Source organism: Eulemur rufifrons, chromosome 2, assembly GCF_041146395.1.
Source record: "Eulemur rufifrons isolate Redbay chromosome 2, OSU_ERuf_1, whole genome shotgun sequence".
Taxonomy (NCBI): Eukaryota; Metazoa; Chordata; class Mammalia; order Primates; family Lemuridae; genus Eulemur; species Eulemur rufifrons.
The window spans coordinates 51,201,258-51,219,347 of NC_090984.1; the positions used below are offsets into that span (position 1 = coordinate 51,201,258).

At 40.7% G+C, this 18,090-nt stretch overlaps 1 protein-coding gene across 2 annotated transcripts in view; it reads left to right on the forward strand.

The window, feature by feature from the left end:
* Positions 1–18,090, forward strand: part of GPR176 (G protein-coupled receptor 176) — a 97,699-nt gene continuing 79,609 nt past the window's right edge. For both annotated transcript variants that reach the window (XM_069461712.1, XM_069461702.1), the window contains exon 1: positions 1–412. In XM_069461712.1, coding sequence (XP_069317813.1) covers positions 241–412 — 172 coding nt within the window. In that variant the 5' untranslated portion in view covers positions 1–240. The remainder of the gene's footprint in view (positions 413–18,090) is intronic.

Here is an 18,090-nt window from a genome sequence, read left to right on the forward strand (position 1 = left end):
TGTGGCTGCTGACGGGGACCCAGGAGGGAACAGGCATGGGACGCAGTCTCGCCTCCCTCCCTCCCAACCTCCCAGGCGCCGGGGTTGGCAAAGTGGAGACGTGAGGGGACCCGTCGGCTGCCCCGGCTTCTCCAGGACAGCGCCAGGCACCCGCGCGTCCCTCCGCGCCCCGAGAGGGACAGGCTTGTGCAGGGCTCCGAGGCGGGCGGGCGGCGAGCGCAGCGCAGCCCCAGCCTCGACATGGGCCATAACGGGAGCTGGATCTCCCGCAACACCAGCGAGCCGCCTACCGCGTCGGGCGCTGAGGCTGCGGGCGTGAACCGCAGCGCGCTCGGAGAGTTGGGCGAGGCGCAGCTGTACCGCCAGTTCACCACCACCGCGCAGATTGTCATCTTCATAGGCTCGCTGCTCGGTAAGCCACCGCGGGGCGCCTCCGGTCGCACTAGCCCAGGGCACGGCTCGCAGAGCCGGGATCGGGGGTCGCCGGAGCCGCCGTGGGTTTCGGGGTGCCTGGGAAAGTGCAGACAGATGGCTCTAGGAGGTTTAGGAATCCGTGAGTAACTGCAGTGAAGTTAAGCAGGGACGGTCGACTCCTGCCCCCAAGCTGGAGCAGAAGAGTTCGGATGGGGCTTTCTTTTGGACCGAGGATGGTGCTGGAGTCTGTCAGCCCCTCCACACCGCCCTTGGGGAACAGGACTGGATGCCGCGGCTGAGCGCTGGCTCCAGCTCTTGTTTACAAATGTTGAAGAACAAAGATTCTGGGGGAATTTGTTGCTGATGACTGCAAGGAATGTTACACACCGTGTTAAAGATGTGTTTTGCCTTCCCATCTTTTCTCTCCATATAAAATTGGTTTTCAAAGAGCCTTATTTTGTGCGTGTTTTATGGCTTGCTTCTTCGGAACACCGACCTCCTGGTAAACAACCCTGTGAAGTTAAACTCTATGTCGCCTTTAGATGTTTTTAAAACACAACAAAATCCACTTTACTTCCCCACATATGTTTTGTTTGAAGTACAGGATAAAGGCAGAATAAAACACACACACACACACATCAGATTTAGGTATGCTTGTTCAGGTAAGAAGAGATCAGTAAGTTGAAATGAGTGGCTAGTAAAACATTTGTCCACTAGTATGAGAATTACCTGTACTCACTGCTCTTAATTAAATATTACTCTTTATAGCTACTCTCCAAATGCTGAATGATACAATAAACATTCATTTCTATTGAGATTTGTTGAATGTGTTGCATACTACTAAATATCTGGTTTCTCTTGCAGTGTAAATTCTCTGATGTGGCATTTGTAAGGATGTAAAAAGATTGCTTATGATTATATGTGATATCATGGGCAAGACTAGTCTTAAAATTTCAAAGTAGGAATAGGTTACTTTCCTTAGACACTTGTGAATTTACAAGGAAACCAAGATAACTGACATAAAAAAGACTATTTTTTAGAAGAATTTTAAATCTTTGGAATTTCCTTTCATACTTTCTCTAATTGTCATCATTCCATTTCATACTGTCATAGTATTTATTTTCCATTTTTTGGTCACAAGGGTATTTTCAGGAGTAGACATAAATGTGGCTATGTCTAGTGTGTGTGTGTGTGTGTGTGTGTGTGTTAAGATGTGTTTTTATGAGTGAAATGTTAAATGCACATTAATAGAGCAAAAGGCTATGTTCCAAATACTTTCAACATTCATTTAACTAACACTTATTGAATACTTAGATATGTGGCATGATGCATTGTAGATTTTTGTGAGTTAGATTCCAGTATTGTCACACTTACTTAAAGTGTAGGTTATTGGAGTGGCAGTAGAAGTAGCTGTATTTTTATTTCTGTAGTTTTCCCCATGGGTAACTTTAACTCTGAAGAAAGATGATGTTGGGAGAAATTTTCCCATGGACTCTAAACATTTGAGTACTTAAACAGAAGGCAGGGCATATGTGTGTAAAAGACATAGCAAATAGTGGACATTTAATAAATATTACTTCTGCTGCCCTTGTCCTCTCTATTTTTGTAGCTTGCATTGCATTCAGGAATTTCTAGGTAAATTTTACCTTATTTCAGCTCTTTTCCATATGGCACTTGTGAGTGAGTGACATGCAAAACTGCTTTTATAGATGTCTCCAAAGAGATTGATTTCTGCTGGATCTTTGGTGCCTGACTTGACCTGGGGGGACATGTATTCCCCCTTCCACCTTACTTGGGTTCTCCTAAAAGAGAATTCCATTTGCTCCTTTCTATTTTCAGAAAAAGTATAAATATGGATAGCATTTTTGGTTGTTTTAAAAGTTTAGATGAATCATAACGTTGCCTTGTATACTTGTCACCAGTATTCTTGATTCTTAGTGCTCTAAGGATTTGACCCATTCACACGTATCTATCTGCATTTGACTTCTGCTAATGTCAGTTGAGGCTCAGAGCTTAAGTTCCAAAGCCATGTGCCATCACTTAAAAGGCAAGTAAACTTGGAAAGCGCAGTTTCGTAACTGTGCTTTCCAAATAGAGAAAATAGATAAAAATCATAGATTAGGAATAAAAGAAAAGGAATCTGGATGACTGAATAGTACATTGTGGGAGGATCAAATAGTATCTAGAATAAATTACTGATTAACTGATTTAATATACTTATTTTCACTGTTCACAAACATAGGCAATTGAGATTTTTCTTTTATTTTTTCCTTTAAAAAGGAAAAATAAAAAAAAGAATTCAAATTTCTTGTATTCTCTAAATAGTTTTATTTTAATAAGGGATATCCAGAGGCCCATTAGTGTATGAAAATAATTCATTTTTACCATTGATATCTTGCTCTTTTTGAAAAGTGTTTTCGTGCCCTATATTAGGAAAAATCCCTAACAACTTGGAATAACTGCAATATTCCAACCACGAGAAACATTTGCTGTGTTGAAAACGAACTCAAGATTTGTATATAATAGTATTCAAATAATATGCCTTTTGGGGTTTGTGTAAACTAATGTTTCTCAGCCTTCTTTATATTAATACAACATCTTGGGATATCTTTAGATATGCTGTAGATCTTGAAATACAGCCAAATAATTTAGAGTCCCCTTCAGTAAATAGATGGCACCCACCACTTTCAGTATAGTCAACAGTGTGAAATCAAAGACTCCAAAAGATTTGGAATCACCTTTGCTATGGATTGAACTCTACAGTGTTGATCTTTGTCTTTCTCCCACTCTCCTTGGATTCACAACCTGAATGCCTAGAGAGCTGGGCTCCTCTCTGGTGCTTTGAATTGAAAAGCTCAGTGGTTATGATCTGGCCTAGTACCTCTAAGCTTCTCCTGTACAAATTGGCTAGCATCTCTGTCTATCATCATTGGAGGCATAGGAGACTTTTGCAAGTGAGTTTGCTCTTATTTAAAGAAAACATGGTAGATAATACCTGATAAGTATGTATCCTACACTGCAATTTATTTTAAAATAGAGAAATCAGCTTTCCTTTCTCCTGCTAAACTGCCATATATATGGTTTTTGTTTTAAAGCTATACTCCCTTTCCTTACTGTTATGGACTGAGTGTTTATAACCCCCCAAATTCACATTTTGAAGGCCTAACCCCCAATGTGATGTATTAGGAGGTGGGAATGTTGGGAGATAATCAGGTTTAGATGAGATCATGAGGATGGGTTCCTTATCATGGGATTAGTACCTTTATAAGAAGAGACCAGAGTACTTGGTCTCTCTACCACATGAAGATATGGCAAGAAGGCAGCCATCTGCAAACCAGAAAGCGGGTCCTCCCCAGAACCTGACCATGCTGGCACCCTGATCTCAGGCTTCCCAGCTTCCAGAACTGAAAGAAATACATGTCGGTTTTTTTACCCAGTCTATGGTATTTTTTTTTTTGATAGCAGCTGGAGCAGACTAATACACTAACGAATGGTCTGTAGTGAACCAGTGTGAAAATGATGACACCAAGTAAAAGTGCAACTTGTCTGTGGCCTGATTCCATGAGACGGTTATTGAAGTATTCATTTCAAAGGAAAGGTGAGAAACTGGCTTATTGAATCTGTTCAACAGATGTTTGGATGAACACCAGTTTTGCTCATGCTTGTTTATAATCTTTCAGCAAAATCATATGGGACACCAGCAAGGTTCAGGGTACTTGTTTGATAGTGAAGTATACTTGTGCTTTTGATACTAATTGAAATTAACCAGATAATAGCTGGATAATTCTTGGAGTTCCTTAGTTAAATATTAATATTTGATTAGAAGGTGTGTTAACGCTAGTTTGTGCTTATAATTCATGATTACACAGGTGCGTGATTTTTAGATAACAATAATTATAGCCAATAATGATGTAGTGTCAGCAGCCTTCTACATGCTTTTTTCTGTCTTTGGTGTGCCTGAAAAGCTAGCAGACTACATCAAGAATAAGGTGTCCTGGCCGGGTGCGGTGCCTCACGCCTGTAATCCTAGCACTCTGGGAGGCCGAGGTGGGCGGATCGTTTGAGCTCAGGAGTTCGAGACCAGCCTGAGCAAGAGCGAGACCCCATCTCTACTAAAAATAGAAAGAAATTATATGGACAGCTAAAAATATATATAGAAAAAATTAGCCGGGCATGGTGGTGCATGCCTGTAGTCCCAGCTACTCGGGAGGCTGAGACAGGAGGATCGCTTGAGCCCAGGAGTTTGAGGTTGCTGTGAGCTAGGCTGACGCCACGGCACTCACTCTAGCCTGGGCAACAGAGTGAGACTCTGTCTCAAAAAAAAAAAAAAAAAAAAAAAAAAAAAAAAAGAATAAGGTGTCCTGAATTGACCTAAGGAGTAAGGAAATGGTGGGACAAATGGTTATCAGCCTGAGTAGGTGAACTCCTAATGTATTGAATCAAATTGCTTCACATTGTCTTTTATTTCTGTATGATAGACGCATTCCCAACACATTCTTTTATATGTTAGGCACAGAAAATCAATCTGACCTCCATCTGAATGAAATGCTCTTGGTAACCCTGTGTTTCTCCTTTGTTGGCTTTCAAATATTTACCTTTCTACTTTCCAATTGGTCCTGGAAATTAAATTCTCCTGTGAAAACTTTTAAAAAAATAGTGATTATTGAGATAAAATTCATATGCTATAGAATTCACCCAAAGTGTACAACTCAATAGTTTTTAGTATGTTAACAGAATATCGCAACCACCACCACAATGGAATTCCAGAACATTTTTATCACCCCACAGTGAAACCATGTGCTCTTTAGTAGTCACTGCTTATTTTCCCTCAATACCTCAGCTCTTAGGCAACCACTAATCTACTTTCTGTCTCTGTGGATTTGCCTGTTCTGGACAATTCAAATATATGGAGTCATACAATATGTGGTCTTTTGTGAATGGCTTCTTTCGTTTAGCATAATGTTTTCAGGGTTCATCCATGTTTTAACATATATCAGTAATCAGTACTTTATTTTTTTATTGCTGAATAATGTTCCATTGTATGGATATACTATATTTTGTTTATTCATTTATCATTTGACGGGCATTTGGGTTTTTACTTTTTGGCAATTATGAAAAATGCTGCTCTGAACATTTATGTACAAGTTTTTTGTGTGGACATATGTTTTCAGTTCCCCTGGGTTTATATCAGGAGTGGAATTGCTGGATCATATGGTAACTCAATGTTTATTTTTTTTTAGTAACTACCAGACTGTTTTCCAAAGTGGTGGCACCATTTTACATTCCTGCCAGCAGTGTACGAGGACTCTAATTTCTTCACATTCCCATTAACATTTGTTATTGTCTGTCATTTTTATAATAGCCATCCTAGTGGGTAGGTGGTATCTCATTGTGGCTTTGATTTACATTGCCCTAATGACTAATGATGTTGAGCATTTTTTTATGTGCTTATTGGCCATTTGTATATCTTCTTTGGAGAAATGTCTATTCAGATCCTTTGCCCATTTTTAACCTGGGTTATTTGTCTTTTAATTGTTGAATTGTAAGATTTCCTTATATATTCTGGATACTTGACCCCTATCAGATATATAATTTGCAAATATTTTCTCCTGTGGGTTGTTTTTTCACTTTCTTGTTGGTATACTTTGAAGCACAAAAGTTTTTAATGAAGTCCAATTTATCTTTGTTGTTGTTGCTTGTGCTTTTGGTGTCATATCTAAGAAACCATTGCCTAAGCCAAGAGTATAAAGACTTAGTCTTATGTTTTTTTCTAAGAAATGTATTGTGTTAAGTCTTTGTTCCATTTATGTTAATTTTTATTTATGTGTGAACTAGGGGTCATTCTTTTGCATGTGGTGTCCTAGCACTGTTTGTTGAAAGATAATTCTTTTCCCTTTGAATAGTCTGACACTATTGTTGATTCTTTGAAAACTTTTGATGGGATTTCCTCATTTTAGGATTTTCATAAACCTGTGACAAGGAATAAATAAAAGGAAAAGAAATCTTTTTTTTTTTCCTCCTAACAATTTATGTGCTTTAAAAGCGTGATCTAAAAATAGACTTTGTCAGAGTCACAGAGGAGATGAATGACCTATCTTGTGTGTTAGTAGAGACTTACTTGCAATAGAATCAGGCCATTGCTGCTTGCGACTTTCTGAGATTCTTTGACCTAGGCTAGCAAGTAGGCATTTTTCATGTGTGCTAATATACCTTGTCTCTGTTTGGGCCCAATCATTTGTATAATAACTGCTAGGATGGTAATCAATGAACCAGCTGCATCATAACTCTGCTATATTAATGTTTCTAACAGGAAATGCTGTTATTTAAAATAACAAACTTCAGAAATATTTAAAACAATCCCACCTTTACAAATGTTCTGACGGCTGTGAACTCATTGAAGCTGGACATATTTAAACTTTGGTCTACTGTCTTGCTTTCTCTTTACCTGGTCCTGTTTTGTTTTGGACCTTAGTCTGTGGTCCTGTGCTATTGAAATACAGAATCCTTTGCTTTAGGGTTAGAAAAGTGACCTTTGCAAGGATCTCCTTCCCCTGTTAGAGCAGTGTTTACATGGTGTTAAAATGTTCTTTTGTATGTTGATAGTTAAGGTATAGTAGTAGAACATTTTGATGCTGGTAGACAAAGCAACTTACTAGCTTACTGTCTGGATTTTTCATTTTTAGCTACTTTTTTTTTTTTGGTCTCAAAGTTTCAGCTCCAAATATCCCTGGTTCTACAAGGAGTATACTTTTACTTTATTAGGTAGGATTTTGTAGACTAGAAAGAAATTTGTCTCAAAATGGGGACAAATAGACATGGCTCTGGGGGTGTCGATGTCTCTAAAAGTCTCTCTTCCATAGAGTTTGCCAGAGAGTTTCCTCATATATCATGTATCTTAGTAAGCCATTTAGATTAAGTATTGACTGGGAGCTGTTGTGAAAACAGTTTTATTGTCAAGGAGCTTCCATGTTAGCTGAGTGGAAAATCTTTATTAGTCATATAGCACAAAAACATAGAGGTGTTTTTACCTGGACTGGAAGGTAAAATTTTGTATTAAGGATTTACCTTAGGCAAAACTTAAAAATAAGAAAACTTTATCTTCAAAGAATCAACCCTCATTTTCAGAGTTTTTATTCCATCTCTTCTCAGATACCTCTTGTTTTCTTGTTGTCCTTTTGGATGCCGATTACCTTATTCTGAGTTGCTTACCTGTCCTCTCTCTTCCAAACTTGACAGTTACTCTATTCCATTCCCTTAGTGGCATTTTAAATGTAGATGTTAATAGATGTTAGTGTATTGAAGAATTGACCTTTAAGGTTACTTCTTAAGAAGAAGTTTACTGTCTTAGGCAGAAAGGATGACCAACTTGAGCATTTCATATATTTAACGGGAAGTAGAAATGGGTTGGATGGATCTTTTAGGAACCTCCAAACACATCATATAGGCAAGCCTATAGCATGTAAAGCATTTGGGAAAGTTGAGGGTATGGGCACACACCTGACACATAAAGGAGCAGGAAGGCATCGGATAGATACTAGTCTCTTATTCTTTCTTTATGGTTTTAATTCCCCCTTTTATCTCTGTTTTAATCAACTTTTATAGCTTTTGTAATTGATGATTTGCCATCCATTAATCACAGGGCCAAACTAAGGATGAAAATTGTTTACATTTTCCCTGCAATCCAGCTTTCTCAGACTCCTGAAGATCATATTCCAAACCTTCCAACCACATTGTCCCAATGTCTGTGCTTTGCTTTCTGCTCGATAGGGACCACCCTTACCTACCTACTTCCCAACACTATAGTAGTAAAGGCATAGTCCCAGTCCTCCCCCCTGCCTTGGTATGTTGTGGTTTCGTGTGGCTCTGTGTGGCATGATGCAACTCTTGGTTCTGGGGAACTATGAGTAACAAATTTCATTAAGTGGCACTCAGTCTTACCTATAAATTAAATCCCAGGTACATTTTAAAATAATCTCTTTTATAATTTTAAATATACTATTTCAGGTTGTTACCTTGGGTTGCTTGTTGTGTCTGCTGACTCTTGCCTATATAGTGGATCATTTCCTTGTGCATTTCTAAGTTTTTGATTGTGAGCTCATCTCCTTTTCCTCAAGAGTTCTGTGAGATCTTGGCTGTAAAAGTTTCACATTTGCTCTTGCCAGGTGTCACAGGATTATCACCAGCCCAAGACCTCAACCACAGGAAAAGACAGATTTTCTTGTTATCTCTCTGAGGTGAAGGACAGTTTTTTAGCCTCTCTTTCACTGAGGTGGCTACTCTTTGAAGATTCTGGCTTTAGGAAGGGGTTTCCATTTTAACTGTCAGCCTTAGATGAGCCCACAGTTCAGTCCTTATGTGGGTATTTAAACCTGAAGTTAGCTGTAGGACCCACTTTCTGATCTGAAAATCACCCCTCGACTCAAGCATTCTGGTCTCTCCTTGTTTCATGCAACTGGGAATTTACTTTTATTTCTTGTAAGCTCAGCTATGAATTTAAAGATGTTTTGTTTTATCTAGCACTTTTAGGTGTTCATAGCAGTGTTCTGAGTTTGTAAAATATTGGAATATTTATGTTATACAAATTTGGGTTGGATGTGAAGAACCTCTGTCATTTGAGGGTTTCTGGAGGGAGTGAAGCATTTAGAGGTACAGTGAGAGTTTTGGAAAGAGGAGCATTTAAACCCATTTGTATCTAAGGACCTGTTTTTGATATATAATGTGGGACTTCAGTGAATTTTATTGAATGGATATATGAATAAAATTTGTGCTCCTCTTATTTTACACTCATAAAATATTAAAATTATTTCTCTTTCTTCTTAATCCCTTTAAGGGATGTTTCCTTTAATTCTTAATAGTTCCTGAGTGTCTGAAATGTGGCCCCTGGATCAAATGCAGAATCCACAATTGAGGGGCAAAGGGATGTGGGGAGGGACATACGTGAGACTTTTAGCCAAAATAGTTTTGAACCCAATTTTAGTCATTATAATTGAAGTAGTGCTGTGCCTATTGTATAACTTATTGTCTCCAGAACTCCTGTTCCTAGGCTTAGATCGATTAGTAATTGTAGAAATTAATTGTATGGTTTTGATTTGTACAAGTTTGATTTTACTAAGATTTTATCACGAAGCTAGGGAATTATAAAGGATTACTGACAAAAGGATACTAAGTACAAATAACTCCCCCCTTAACATACTGTAAATCATGACCAAAACTCAATAAGCTAAGTATGTAGCCCTGAACCCTCTGAATCATAATTATCAGTAACTGCAATACACAGAGATATTTCTTCATGGCCTCTAGTACTGAAAACTTTTGAATGCCGCTGCTCAGAAATTTGTTATTGTTATGGTTGTTTGCTTTTGCATTTGCAGGCAATTTCCAGAGACATGCTATCACGGACTTGAGCAATATTTTGATTTGTGGCCACATTTGGTTCTGAGGAGCCCTAGGAAACAACTCCTTCTGGCCTGTGCTGAAATTTTGCTTCATCATATCTGATACACTCTGAAAAACTTTCACATTCAGCCACAAGTGTCTAGGCACCTTGGCACTGCAAACAAGTTTCTAATAATGGTTTTTTATCAGTTTTAGAATTCATAGTTTGTTGGGTTTTTTTGGTTTTTTTTCTGAAGAAATTTCCTCCTTAGGGACAAAATTATAGAGTTTGAAGCAAAGCGTGAAACCTATCCAGTCTCTCTTTCTGGCTCCCTCACTTCTATTCTTTTGAGGGCTTTTAAAAATACAGGAAAAAATATTAAATTACTCTAAACCCACCATTCAGAAATGACAAATGTTAACATTTGTCATATTTGTTTCATATATTTTCTGTTTGATAAAAATAAAATGTTACAGGTACAACTGAATCTGCCCTTGTGCCTGTCTCCTCAACCCATTCTGTCCAAGTGATGGTCACTTAGGAAGACAATGTACATGGGGAATTTGGGAAATTCTTAGAGGGTCTCTGATGAAGACAGATAAGGAGGGTTTTGCTAATGGGAGATGAATGCTTCCTGGGTAATTTAGGTACCTTTGACGTACCTGCCAACATGGTAACTCCAAACCAAGAATATTACATTAGCCTTACTTTTATACTGGGCTTTATAGTTTATAGCATATACCACGTTATTTCATTCAATCATCATAATACCCTTGTGAAATAATGGAGGGGATATTTTCTGTTTTTATTTTCTCACCCCCTCTTCCTCCTAACAGCACAGCTCTGCTGCAACGACACGTGCATGTCCACTGGTGACCTTCCCTTCCTGTATTCCTCTGGGTTCTTAGTTGCAGACAACAGAGTCTACTGTTAAAAGAAGACACAGCCATAAAAACATTTAAAGAAACACATTTATTAATACTTGTGAAGATGGATTGTAAGGGAGTTCAGGCTTTAGAAGGACTGACTTGTCAAATATATAACTAGTATTTAAAAGAAAACCTCAAGATGACCGAGTTTACTATTATGTTCATTGTGAAAAAAGGTAGTTATTTTACATGAATGTTATAACCTGAAAGATTGTCATCTCTTCAGATTATCAGCATTGTAAAAGTCAATAAAGTTGCAAAACAATAAAGTTGTTTTTATTAGGAGTCAGTAACTTACAGAAAAGGCTTAAGACGTCATTTATTTTGAGAACCAGAACAAGTTAGAGTAATCTTGGTTTTTTTAAATGTATATCTTTTTGGGGGAGAGAGGAGGGGCTCAGATGCTAAGGGTTTTGCTTTTCTGTAGGGCATAATGTGCACGTTTGCATGATGCAGCAGGGCAAGGTGTTAGTTTTAATTCTACACCAAACTAGTCATTTTATGAAGAAAGAAATTTATTACAGGGTAAGTATTAGGTTGCTTTTAGAATTTATGGGAGGGTCTGGGAACCAAGCTTAGATGCCACAGAGCTAGGGACACAGTCAAGAAACATGCACTGTCATTCCAGTGGTTCTAGCAGGAGCCATGAATCTGTTGCCGTGCACCGCCTGTGGTGTGAGGGATTAGGCACAGAACCCTAGAACACAGCTGGCCCAGAAGACCCAAAGGCATCTGTCATCTCCCTGTACTTACAAAAAAAATCTGATGGCTCTGCATTCAGCACTACCCCATGTTCATGTTAATCATGTCCACTTTCCCTCGGGACATCTGCTGGGAAGAACCTGGATCATAAGCCTGCATCCTCACTGCAAGGCTGTCTGAAAAGTGGGGTTTTTAACCTTCCAGTCTCTGTAGCAGAGGCTGGCAGATGGCTGAAGGATTACAGAGGGAATATTGAGTGAACCCAAGTGTAGTATCTGCTGCTTTCTACTTTGTGTGGTTTCTTCTATGACCGCTCCTCACAACACTCTGAATAGTCCCTCTCCCACCCTGGGATACAAGGGTGGACACACATCCAGGCTCTGCTGATCCCACTGTCCCAGTCCTCTGTGATGATTAGAACAGGGGTGGTCATGGGATCCGAGTTTGATCAATCGAATCAGTTAAAGTCCTTGACATTGAGATGCCAGTAGAGAGGCCTTCCTTTTCCAAAGGGTTTGCCAAGCAGGGATAATGGAAGCCAGGAGCTGTCTGCTCATGAGAGAATGAGGACGGAGAGAGCAGCAGAGGTGAGGGGGAGACAGAGTCACAGGGAGTAGGGGAGAGATTGAATACTGATGATACTGTTTGTGTTCCGGGAGCCTAATTCCTTCATTTTCCAATTACATGAACCAAAAACCCCCAAATCTCCTTTTTTTAACTTGTTTGAGTTGGGTTTCTGTCACACACAACAGAAATGTCCTGACAGATACATGTAGTATTTTTGTCACTATGCATATCCTACATGTGGGTACACAAGTTCAGAGGGTTGGTGACTTGCTTAATAGCACATTCTCGCAGCCTGGCAGGACCTGATGCCATGGAGATCGGATACCGGGGAAGAACGGCAGCTGCAACCCAGAGCCTCGGGAATTGTGCAGGAGCTAGAAAGGCCAGGCAGCTGGAGGATGCTCCTAGACACTGAGCAGGACTGTAAGGTCTGGCAGTGGAAGAGGTCAGGAGTGGAAGGTCGTGCTCAGGCTCTGAGACCCCAGGCGTGTAAAGCCGGCTAGAAGCTGTGGGGCTGGCAAAGGCTCATAGGTGTGCAGAGGCAGAAGTCCAGAGGAGATTATACTGGACCAGGAAATACTTTGGCAACTATCCTGTATCAGCTCATAGCCTCTGATTCTTTTTCTCTCTTGGTTAAACATCTATTTTTTTGTTGTTGTTAAATTTTAGAGACATGCTTTTGTATGTCTCCTAGTCTGGCCTTGAACTCCTGGGCTCAAGCAATCCTCTCACCTCAGCCTCCCAAGTATCTGGGACTATAGGTGTGTCACTGTGCCAGGCTTAAACGTGTATTTTTAATCAACAGCTTTTTATAAATATTTATATAAATAGTTACTGGCAATTAATGTGAAAACTTAGTGGCAAGTGTTAGGACAGGGAGCTCCTGCCGTTGTTAGGTGTAGCTGCCCAGCAGAGGGTGTACTCCAGTCTCTGGGTCATAAGCTGGCTTCAGCTTTCCTGAGTGTTGGTGAGAACTTCCGGGAAGTCAGTGGCCAAGGCTGTGGGTGAGTCCTGGGAAACACAGCCCTCACGACGGTCAGCTGTGGGGTGCGGATGATGTCCTGGAAATCAGCACGTGTACGATTCGGGAAATGAGCTGCTCTGTGTTTTCTGCTCCGAGTGCAGCTCTCAGGGATGTCAGAACAGAACACTTCTGTGGGGGTGAAATGAGTGTCCTCAGCTGATCCACGCCCTGAGCTTCAAGGAGAGTGGGAGCTTTGTTAGCATAAGGTCCAGGCATCCAAGTGCAGATGAGAATCTGGGCCATAACAAGTGGGCATTGTCAAATTAAATTGACAAGGCAAAGGCAGAAGGCACCAAGCAGGTGGTGAAAGGTGGAGAGGAGGAGCAAAGCAGGGAGATCCCACACAGCCTGAGAACCACATTCCAGTTTGTTTAACACATCAGACAAGCTCAATACCTGAAAAGGCTGTTGACCTTACTGTTCTCTCTGCCCTGGAATGTTCTTCTCTAGACGCTTTCCATGGCTGACTTGTTTCTTTCTTTCTTTTTTTTTTTTTTTTGAGACAGAGTCTCACTCTGTTGCCCAGGCTAGAGTGAGTGCCGTGGCATCAGCCTAGCTCACAGCAACCTCAAACTCCTGAGCTCAAAGGATCCTCCTGCCTCAGCCTCCCGAGAAGCTGGGACTACAGGCATGCACCACCATGCCCGGCTAATTTTTTCTATATATATTTTTAGTTGTCCATATAATTTCTTTCTATTTTTAGTAGAGATGGGGTCTCGCTCTTGCTCAGGCTGGTCTCGAACTCCTGAGCTCAAACGATCTGCCCACCTCGGCCTCCCAGAGTGCTAGGATTACAGGCGTGAGCCACCGCGCCCGGCCTGGCTGACTTGTTTCCATCCTTTAAGTTGCAGTTCAAATGTCACCTCTAAGGGGGCTTCCCCAACCACTTCTATCACATCATGTTGTTTATTTCTTCTGTAGCAGTTATAACTCCATAAATTATCTTGTTTGTGTAGTGGTCTGTCCCCCTCTATTAGAATGCAGTGTTGTGAGCACAGGGACTTTGTTTTATGCACTGCTGTGTCCCCAACATCTAGAACAGTGCCTGGCACATAGGTGGTGCTCAGTGAGTAGTGATTGATTGAATGAAATGTTTGGAGACAATTAAATAGGACAATTAATTAAATAACTACTATCCTGATTTGCATGAAATGAATATGAATTTGGCCATAGCCAACATTCAGACACACGTGGCCACGTCCAGTGGACTGAAGCAGTGCTTACAAGAAAGACAGATATCTAGAGAGACAACAGGTTTCTTGATAGCAGATCCACAGCGACAGAAGTTAAATCCTGATTTAAATTAGAGTGAGCCTATGAAATAAGACAGGTAGCATTTTGATCCAGGCAGCATAATGTGTGTGGGGACATCTTTATCGTCTTTGGAGCCTTTTGGATCCTAGATAGGTCAAAAGTTTTGCCAGAAGCAGCTTGGGGGCATGACCCTTTCTATGGGAGAGTGGCTCAGAGGCACTGTTGTCATCAGGGAGCTACAGGTGACATTTGGCTGCTTCTGCTGACACACATGTCTCCCAGGAGTGTGGGATCAGAGTGGTGCCCTTGAGTTTCTGTCAAATGTTAGGACACCACCCCTTCCATCTATCTATTTGGGAAGGTCAGCAGTGGGAGTCGGGGTGTGGAGTAAAGGCTGAAAACCAGAGCATATTTTGACTCTAGCCAAGGTGGCCAGCAATTGTTAGGTTGAAAACCCTGATTTTTGCACGACTGAATACAGTGGGTTTTACAAATAAGTCAGACAAACTATCTTCTGCTGATAGAATGTGACTCAGTGAATAAAGGCTGGTCACTCATTCCATCCACTTGTGCACACACAGCCTTCAGCATCTCTATAGAATTAAACTGGTTTTACTTTCAGATAATTGTAGATTCACGTGCAGTTGTAAGAAATAATGGAGAGATGCCTGTACCCTTTATCCAGTTTCTCCCAGTGTTAATATCTTACAACACACAGATATGTGTATTGGTTTGTGTGTAAGGTGGGAATGATAACACAACCAGGATACTGGTGTTGATATTAATATTTCCATCACCACAAAGATTCCTCTTGCTTCACTTTTATAGCCATGCCCACTTCCTTCCCACCCCACCGCCTTCTTAACCCTTGGCAACCACTATCTGTTCTCCATTTCTGTAATCTTGTCATTTCTTTTTTTTTGTTTGCTTGTCTTTTTTTTTTTTTTTTTAAGAGATGGGGTCTCTAGGACAAATTAGGATGGAAAGAAAAAAATAAAAAAGACACAGGGTCTCTCCCTGTTGCTCAGGCTGGTGTCGAATGCCTGGCCTCAAGCTATCCTCCTGCCTTATCCTCTCAAAGTGCTGGGATTAGAGGCGTGAGCCACTGCGCCCTGCCAGTCTTGTCATTTCAGGAACATTATATAAATGGTATAATATGGTGTGTAACCTTTTGGGATTTTTTTTTCCCCACACAGTTCTCTGCAGATTCATCCAAATTGTTGCGTTTATCAATTGTTTGTTCCTTTTTATTTTGATTCGATTTATATGACCTTCTTGAATGAAAGCATGACAACTGCAATTTTTTGCTTATTCTTAAGCCACAAAGCACTCTCAATTTAGTACATAATATGTGCAGTCCACTGATGAAAGAGTCAATGCACCAAACTTGATTTAAAGTAAAGAATTCTCTCCTCCCCCAAATCTTTAGTCCAGGCCTGTTGCCTGGGAGAAGCCTGAAGTTTGGTGGTGGAGTCTGGTCTGCTTCCTGCCCCATCTTGAGCTCATGGCCGAGTTTTCCTGGCCTTCCAGGATTGGAGTTGGCCTGGGGTTGGTGTGTAGGGGGTGGAGGAGGGAGTTATATGAGGGGCAGAAAAGGGCTTATGTGACTGATGCTGTTGTAAGTGGCTTCACACTCTCTGGCCTGTTGCCTATTTCTTTGATGTGGTGATGCTGTCTTACATTCTGTCTTCAGCCCCCATGTCCTGACATGCCCCATGCCATTTGTTTGACACCTTGCCTGCCCTGTCACGTGGGACACACGCATGTCCTTTGCCCTGGTACGTTGTGGGAGTGCAGGCTGCCCCTCTGTAGCCTCTTCTTGAGCAGTGCATCAGCCCATCCCTTCCTCTTTAGGTTTCTCCGACAGGAGCCAGTCACAAATTCACTGTGAGTCCCAGTTGCTGAGGACACAAATCAAGCATCTGCATGAATGGGCTTGCTGAAAGCCCCTACCTAGGATTGAGGGGAGAGATGGGCACCCCCTCTCTTCCTTCCTGGGGGCGTAGGACTCACAGTGCACTCACAGCTGTCTGTCTGTTCTTTTATACCATCCAGGCTGGTGGAGATTTGAGTTTTATAACTCCTTGACCATGGCTTTGAAAAATTTGCATCTTGATCTGACATCTTGCTTTGGTATGCCGTGGCTATTGTGTCTTGATACTTTGGTAGAATTTTCTGATTCTAATGAAGATACTTTGCTAATTTAGAAATGCTTTTTTCCCTAAAATTCATGAAGCGATTTTGTTCAAAGACTGCATGTACCTCTTTGACATCAGTACCTGCTTTGGCTGGAAGCATTTTGGAGCCATCTTATAGTTTTTTGGGACTCATGATCATTACTTTAAGCTGTGTGAGTGAGACACCACACTTAAAAAAAAAAACTCATGAATGATGTGGTCACTAAAAATTTTACACTGAGCCACAAGTAACCATTTTTATTTTTTTTTAGGACAGTTTTTTTTTCTTTTCCCTATTTGTCTAGTTGCCATTCACAAACTCCATGTATGGCTTTTAAAATAGAGCTTATAAAATTTGCAATTGTGAACTCACACTCAGGAATGATGATATTGCATCTTTTTCTTTTTACTTTCATCCCATCAGATGACCTCTTCAGTAGGCCCAAATTAACATTGACTGAGGTAATTTTAGGTCATCTTGCCTTCTCCAAAGTTCCAAATAAAGTAAGTTATTACTTGTCCCTCCTTAACTTATGATGGAGTGTCCTGATAAACCCATTGCAAGTTGAAAACATAGTAAGTTGAAAATACATTTAATACATCTAACCTACATCACAGCTCAGCCTCACTTACCTTAAATGTGCTCAGAACACTTATATTAGTTGGGCAAAATCATCTAACACAAAGCCTGATTTATAATGCATTGTTGAATATCTCATGTAACTTCTTGAATATTGTACTGAAAGCACATCACTTTCACACCATGGTAAAGTAAAACAATTTTAAGTGAAATGAGCATAAGTTGGGGATCGTCTGCAACTGAGAGAAGTGCCTTGCATTAAGAGTGACTTTGTATTTTCTGAGCAAGAATGTTTGAGGATACCTCTGCCTTGTATCAAAGGGTATGTGATATTTTATGTGATATTTACTCCCTGGTTCCCTGGGCATCCCCGTGTGTGCTCATTTGCACCTTTAATTACAGCTACTTTTTCTTGGGGCTTCCTGTGCAGTTGCTTAGGGCAAGAAACAGTTTCAGAGGCTGCTAAATGGAAAAGAAAGAATTACTCTCCGAAGTCAACCTGAGTGTGAATTCAATTTCCAGGAACACAGAGTTCAAGCGAGACTCAAGCAGAGACAAAATAATCAAATTTCGGTTTCCAGACCCTCTCATTGATTAACGGGAATAGCACCTCTTGTGCTTGTCCCGTTTTTTCTGTGGCCTGCTCCCAAGGTTGCAGATCTTCAGCAACAGTGAATCTACAAATGATCATAAGCTCTAAAATGAAGCTTTCTGCCTCTGCCACATGAAAGGCAGGATTAGGGACTAGAGGGTTAACTGCCTATTTCTCTGCAGGGCGCTGTTATTGTTAAGATTGGATGGGACTTTTCTCAGAAGCGCGCCAAATCATTTTTCTTGTTAGTAACAAATGAACGAGCTTTAGCTGGTGAGGATCACACCAGGTGCTTGGGGCCGGTGAATTCTAGCCTGGCCCTGCTGCTGAGGGGTAACTGCTGGTAAATCACTTCGCCTCTCTTTGTAATTGTACTTGCAAGGCAGAGATTCTTAAACCTAGTGGGCATAAAAATCACTTGTTAAAAATGCAGATTCTTGAGTTCCACCAACAGAAATGATTTTTTGGTGGGTTT